The sequence below is a fragment of the Chroicocephalus ridibundus genome, chromosome 8, assembly GCF_963924245.1.
Source record: "Chroicocephalus ridibundus chromosome 8, bChrRid1.1, whole genome shotgun sequence".
Lineage (NCBI taxonomy): Eukaryota > Metazoa > Chordata > Aves > Charadriiformes > Laridae > Chroicocephalus > Chroicocephalus ridibundus.
The window spans coordinates 5490155-5497379 of record NC_086291.1 but is presented as its reverse complement, the minus strand read 5'-3'; the positions used below and the strand labels follow the sequence as shown (position 1 = coordinate 5497379).

At 46.9% G+C, this 7225-nt stretch overlaps 1 protein-coding gene across 4 annotated transcripts in view; it reads right to left on the bottom strand.

The window, feature by feature from the left end:
• Window positions 1-116: 116 nt before the first annotated feature.
• Window positions 117-7225, bottom strand: part of FYB2 (FYN binding protein 2) — a 28031-nt gene continuing 20922 nt past the window's right edge. For 2 of the 4 annotated variants that reach the window (XM_063342701.1, XM_063342702.1), the window contains exons 15-20: window positions 6835-6895; window positions 6183-6275; window positions 3741-3825; window positions 3274-3430; window positions 3091-3124; window positions 2472-2624 (exon numbers count right to left, since the gene is read on the bottom strand). In XM_063342701.1, coding sequence (XP_063198771.1) covers window positions 2615-2624; window positions 3091-3124; window positions 3274-3430; window positions 3741-3825; window positions 6183-6275; window positions 6835-6895 — 440 coding nt within the window. In that variant the 3' untranslated portion in view covers window positions 2472-2614. Of the gene's footprint in view, window positions 628-2471; window positions 2625-3090; window positions 3125-3172; window positions 3431-3740; window positions 3826-6182; window positions 6276-6834; window positions 6896-7225 lie in introns of those variants that run through there. The other 2 variants (XR_010072148.1, XM_063342700.1) reach the window with 2 other exon arrangements.

Sequence of the window (7225 nt, the reverse complement as noted above, 5' to 3'; positions counted from 1 at the left end):
GCTGGCTGGTAGAGTTTCCCTCTGGAGATGTTCCCGTCACATCCCGGCTGTGGGGCCATGGATGCCCCCAGGGCTTGTTGTTGGGGGGCGGGGGGGGACGAAGGGGCAGAGAGGGGAATTAAAATATATAAATGGATAGCAGAAACAGCTTCCCCAACCCAAAATACATGCCAGGAGCGAGGCCCGAAGGTTTTCTTCTGTATTGACGTGCATCCAGCAGAGCTGATGGACCCGTGCTGACTCGGATCTTGACTCTTTAGGCAAAAGCATGGGGAGGAGCATTTCAAAGATATTGTGCAAAAATAACCTTTCGCTGCAGGATAGGTGCTTGGGGCGGGGGACGGAACTGGGGACTTAGTTCATATACGCCTGTGACGCAGAGGGAAGTCAATCCAGTTAAGGCACAAAGCTGCAGTCGCTATCCACGCTCCTTTCTTACACAGCTTCTGCGATACACAACTGCCTTCTAAGTGCCTTCTAAGAACTTTCAGTTCGCCCTCAGATTCAGCAAATCAGACCGGTTATCACGACGAGCTCCGTTTTGAGAAGGAACGTGGGGGAACGGGGCCTAAAATTCACATGAGAATTAACTTCAAGTTTTGATGTGTTTAGGATGCACCAGCAAGGCTATCAAAGAAAGAAAAGGAAGAATTTAATTTCCTGACCAGTAACTTGACCTAAATATAGTCAACCTGTGGCTTAAGCGAGGAAATCTAAGTTGCTCTACGTAAAAGGTTTGTGTATTGTCTTGAGTCGTCCTATCTCAAGCGCTTTCCTTCTGTACGTGCATGGGAATCTGTCCATGAAGAAAAGCAGTTTTAAGTTTAAGCCAGGCGTCCTCGCGTGAAGCCAGCTGCCGACGCCGGTGCAGAAGTTTGTGTTTCGCATCCCGTTGGGTCGCAACCCACCACGGACTGTGCGTAGTTGCATGGGGATCGGGCGGGGGGGGCAGTCACGTGTATCGCAGGATATATGGGGAGATTTTTTTTTTTTTTTTAATTTAATTTAAAAAAAATGTAAAATAACTTCCTCAGGAGACAAAAATGAGCTGGCACATGTGGCTAATACAAGATTTGCCTACGGAGCTGGCAGAGCGTGTGATTAATAGACTGCAGGAGTTGTGAGCTAGTGCTGGATGGGGAGGAGGATGAGGAAGGCGGTGTCTTCTTCACAGGATCAATCCTAAACATTGTCGGGGGAAAAAAAAAATAAAAATCCCCCCCAAGTAAACCATCTCCTCAACTTCCAACGGGATAATTCCCCGCAAAGGCTGTAGGTGAAGGACGTCGTGCACGTCCCAGCCTGCTCTGAAGCCAAACACGCACTTCAGCTCCCCGAACTCTCCATCTCCGCTACAGAAGTCTAAATATTTGGGCTGGCAAGCCTGTAAAGCTGTGCATGCGTACAGGGGATTGTTTTATTTTTTTATTTTTTTTTTAATTGCAAGGATGGATGCAGGCCAACGCACTTAATAGTAACCACATGGTAAAATAAATAAGAATGGCTGCATAGACTTAAAAGTCAACGTTCAATATTTGCTCTGTGTTTTGCTGATGTCTTCTATGCCAGCTTTGAAATGGCCGTGTGGCAAACAGCGCTTTTATTTTGCTGTGTTTTCTTAAGCCTGGAACATTTAATAATTCCTAATTAAACCATCTACATTTTTAGGCTATTTATGAGCAAACTGATATGGCCTCTTAAAAATGTGCCGGGGAGGGGCAGCAGCTCTACACTACAGTGATATTTAGGGTTTGGGTTTTTTTTTCTTTTCTTCCAAAGCCATGTTAAAACTCCGCGCACGTTCTTCTGTTTTTTGAAAAGGCATCCACCGGATACACCGAGGAGAAGCCATTAGCAATTTATATTTCTCTTCCTCCATTTAGGAGCATTTTTCTTGAAATAAGCAATCATCCCCCAGGCCGGCAGCGGAGAACAGCCCAAACACAGGGGCAACTGTTGGGTAACTGCTGCTGCGAAGGCGGGGGGGTGGGAGCCAGAAGTCAGCCTTTACATATCTGGGATGCCTAAGTTAGCTTACAAAAATAAAGTAAATTTTGCCTGAATGCTTTATTTACTCTTTTTTAATGTCTTCTGGAAAGAAATGAGTCAAGCTTTCCACTATTTTATATATTTAACCCAGCAAGAGTGGCAGAGCATACTTCTTCTCTCAATACTTTTCATACTTCTTCTCTCAATACTTTGGTCAGGATCGAAACCAGTTCGTAACTATATGGTTTGCTTTCCAAAGAGCAAATCTTTTGGGGAGTCTTGCCATTCCAGCACGTAAAACAGGCAGTAACGAGATGCAGGAACTAAACTGCGCAATTTTTTTCATGCAGGTGTAGAAATGTTCCAGCTATTTCAGAGCCGACCCACGAGGTACACCAAAAAGTGAGAAATCCTGAAAATAACTAACATGCTCTAAATAATGGAGGGCGGGGGGGGAAGGAAACGTCTCTTGCACATTTAACTGTAAGCACAAAAAATAAAACTTTATTTACAATCGCATCAGCTCTCCACAGTTGACCATGGCGGACTCTCACGGATGCGGGAAGCACAGAAGAGACCTTCACCTTCAGGGATGCTCCAGGGGGGAGAGCGGCTCTCGGGGCAGTTAGTACTGTCTGTCTCAAAAAAAAAAAAACAAAAAACAAAAAAGAAAGTTTCGCAGCAACGGGCACCTGGGCAATAAGAGGTTCGTTTCTATCAATTATGCGTGAGCATGCAAGGAAACGATATTGCAGCAAGGGACTTAAGGGTGTGTTTTGGCAAGGCGACACACACCGAGTGGCCCACGCCTGCAGCAGATGTGAATTAATACAGCATATCTGAAGGCAAGTCAAGAACCTCCAATTTATACAAGTCATGACTGGACGGGTTTTTTTTTTTAGCTGCAGTTGGACTGGAAACCTGCGTAACAGCAGAACAGCAGACGAAAACTGGAAATACTTATTTAATATTTAATACTGGCTGTTTACATTAAGCTTCCCCTGCCTTCAGAAGTTTTAAGTACATTCCTCCAGATCTCAAATATCTGTACACAGGATGGAGAAGAAAATATGCATCATCATAAATAAAATCTGAGTTTACCTGAAGTTCAAATGCTCCACTAGAACATACCCATCTGACAGAAGGGGGAAAAAAAGAAGTAAATTAGTAAACTCCTGAACAAATGAAGTCGCAGTGGCTAAGCACAAAGAACGCACTGTTGCTTGCCCCTCCAAACTGGATTGAGGAGTGGCCACCCATGCCAGAGACTTTCTGCAAACTTACATCTGCCCTCCGAATTGCGGCAAATCACTGCGCTGCCCTCCGTGACATCGATAACATCCAGCTGTTCTCCAGCTGTGAGCGGGAGGTCAACTCTCCTCTTACTGGGGACCGAGCACTCGGCAGTGGCCGTGTTGATGACCTTGATCTCCTTGTCATACTGCAGAGAAGAAATAAAAAGCACAAGTTAATTCTAGACTCCTGTGAGATGTCTTTAAGGGCTGTGGGTAGGGATGGAGATAAGGGATCTCAGAATAGGTTGTGAGGCTTTGCTTGGGGCTGAAGAGGGGGAAAATAACCAGCAATGCGCCAGATGAAGATCCCAGATTAGGGGAGAAGGAGGCAGGTCAGTTGGACATCCCTCCCAGCATAGATAAGGACCAACAGCTTTCCACCATGCATCTCTTAAGCATGACACATGGCTGCTTTCCTCCTCTGACATAGCTAATTCTCTAAAGAGAGACACGTACCATAAATGTTTTTCTAAAAAACTTCTCTTCTTTCTCCATCTTCTTGCTTTCTTCTGCATCACTCTTCTTGACTTTGAAGATCTTTCTGCATTGAGAGAGAGACACACACACACAACTTGAGCTCCATTTCATAGAATCATAGAATCATAGGGTTGGAAGGGACCTCTGGAGATCATCTAGTCCAATCCCCTGCCAGAGCAGGGTCACCCAGAGCAGGTGGCACAGGAACGCGTCCAGGCAGGTTCTGAATGTCTCCAGAGACGGAGACTCCACCACCTCTCTGGGCAGCCTGTGCCAGGGCTCTGCCACCCTCACAGGAAAGAAGTTCCTCCTCGTGTTCAGGTGGAACTTCCTATGCTCAAGTTTGTGCCCGTTACCTCTTGTCCTGTCCCCGGGCACCACTGAGAAGAGCCTGGCCCCATCCTCCTGACACCCACCCTTTAAGTATTTATAAACGTTGATAAGGTCCCCCCTCAGCCGTCTTTTTTCCAGACTGAAGAGACCCAAATCCCTCAGCCTTTCCTCATAAGAGAGATGTTCTAGTCCCATATCATCTTGGTAGCTCTCTGCTGCACCCTCTCCAGCAAGTTCCCTGTCCTTCTTGAACCGGGGAGCCCAGAACTGGACACAGGACTCCAGGTGCGGCCCCACCAAGGCAGAGTAGAGGGGGAGGATGACCTCCCTCCACCTGCTGGCCACACTCTTCTTGATGCACCCCAGGATGCCATTGGCCTTCTTGGCCACGAGGGCACATTGCTGGCTCATGGTCATCCTGTTGTCCACCAGGACTCCCAGGTCTCTTTCAGCTGCGCTGCTCTCCAGCAGGTCAGCCCCCAACCTGTACTGGTGCATGGGGTTATTCCTCCTCAGGAATTTAATAATTTAAATAACCCCTGGCATCCTGGGAAATGCAACCCAGAGCCTAAATCCGCTCTTGCCTGCAATGAACTCTTGGAAGAGCAAAGCACACTGTTCGCATCTCTATTTTTCATAAAACAATGAATATACAACTTGAACCTGTTGGTGAGCATAACTTGAGCCATTTTGTATCTCCATTCGGAATAACTGTATTCTCCGTAAGCAGCGTGGGAACAAACAAACTCTCTATCAAGTGTTTCAAATCAGTCGTATTTTTATAGAAGTCAACAATTCACTTTTCCCCCAGCAATTTGTCTCCTTCTGGTTTTATTTATATGCAAACACAAAGAGTCCCCAGATAACTCTCATCCTGAGTCATTTATGGAAGTGGGGCTTGGCACAGGTCTCCAGATTTTTGTTGCTTTTTTAGCACATGGAGGATAAAGTCACCCAAGCAGACATTTGTATGGCACTGTAAAGTGAAAAGCAAGCTCTTATAACCAGCCTCAAGGGGAGCAACGGCCATCCATGCTGGGGCATTCCCTGCGTACGGAGATGCCACTCTTTCGGGTTTGTACATAAAATTCCAGCTGTGACTCTCGTTTTAAAACCGAGACAGGAAAAAAAACAGCCAAACAAACAAAACCCACCCCCTTGCAATAAATCATTCACCCTTGGCTAACTTTTGCGCGCTTAAAATTAACAAGAGCTGAAATTAGGGACTTTTAAGCCGTGAAGAGATTCCTCCTTGGCAGTCTCGGCCTGCAGGACCTGTGATCTCTGAGGATCAGTTGAAATTGCATCGGCTTCCTGAGAGTCCGTAAAATTATACGCACGACCCTGCGCAACACAACAAGGGGCGTGTGAGCAACGCCACGCGGGAACTCTGTGGTAAGGACCCATAAAATAGATCTCTGATTCGTTTGAAGTCTTGGGTACTGGGTCATGAAAAAGCTCATTGCAATGCACATTCTTCTACTCTAAAAGGGAAAGGAAAATTCCTACTTCCATGTGAATTTTTTGCAGCACCGGTAACAAAAAGCTTTATTCTTCCTTTTATGCACAAATGCTACAGCAAGATGCAACGGAATAAACCCAACTGGAAAAAGAAGACCCAAGAAATTAATACTTTAAAACAAGGGAAGGGGAACACACAGGCAATTACCACCTTGTGTACAGGGCTTCTAAACACAGTGCTCTTGCCAAAATAGCAACAGCTGATCCACAGAGATCAAATATTTAATTCAGGCACAATTAAAGAAGAAACGGGACTGACCAGGGCAGAAAAGCAGCCAAATATATAGCAAGTAGCATCTTTTTGTGTTGGCTACGTGGGAAGACAACTTCAGGATGAGACCCTCAGGGTATCCCCCGCTTGCATACAGCTCAGATCCAAGAGATTTTTTTTGCCCTCAAGATATTTTCTGCAAAGTTTCCTGAAAGCTGAGTTCAAAGGGAAAGGACCCTGGAGCAGCAGCCAACGGAAAATGTGCGCAAAATCAGGGGCGTCCCACTCCTGCAAATCATTTCAGAGACACGTACAAAGTTAGACAACATGGGAAAACATAGAATGGAAATCAAGACCTTTCCACATCATCGCTGGTTTTCCTTTGGTCCTTATCCTCTTTCGCCACCCGAAATTTTGGCATCCAGGTTTTGTACTTGTCATCCTTCTCTCTGAGAGGAGGGGAAAGAGCCACACAGAAATTCAGGATTTTCCAGCAGACTGTGCCCCCTCCCCAAACCCGTGTACCTCCAAAGTTGTGCTTTCTCTCCCCGTCTCCCCCCACACCCACCACTGAAATGCAAACACTTGCTGCGATTTATACCAGCACGCGCTGAAGCCACAATCATCTGGCAGCAAGACATTGAGACATGCTGTTCCTATTAAAAGTAATTTTTCTGACAAGGAGCTTGCCAGGACGGGGCTGATTATCGGGTCTGGGAGCTGGAGTTTTCCTTCCTTAGGAAAACTATCTGAATTTTCACGTGTTTCAGGGAGCAGCTCTCTCCTTTTCACGTCTCTTGGCACTAACTAGGTAACACTGAAGAAACATTTTGCGGGATGCTCCTTGCCAAATCAAACACACATGGGGAGGGCACCTGGACTGAATCCCGACCCAGCTCATGACCCTCGGTGGCTTGCAGTACTGCAGGCTCCCCGGGGCACAGGCTTGTGCCAAGAAGAACATCTCCTTGGCCCAAGGCCAGCCCCAGGAGAGGGCACCCTCCTCACCTTGACTCTCTCTGCCCCGTCTCGACATCGTCGTACACCGTGTCCTCCTGGGAAACAGCCACTGTCAACCAAAACGCGGCAGAGAAAATTGTTAGGAGATGTCATTCTGAGCCTGGTATTCAAAGTGACGGATTGCAGAGGAAAACTGGGGCTGCTGCTGGTCGCGCAACCCAAAGGGGCCAAGGCAATGTGAAAGGAAGATCCTCAGGACTCTGGAAACCAGTCAAAACAAAAGGCAGGAGGGTTGGGTTTGTTAGTTGTGTTTGTGGGCAGTTTTCTGCACGGGTTTGGCCATCCAGCTCCAGGGATGGAGCAGGAGCAGCAGCAAAGCCCCAGCTTCACACTGCAGCCAGCCCGGGCAGGGTTTCCATCCTGAGGACGTGGGTTCGTC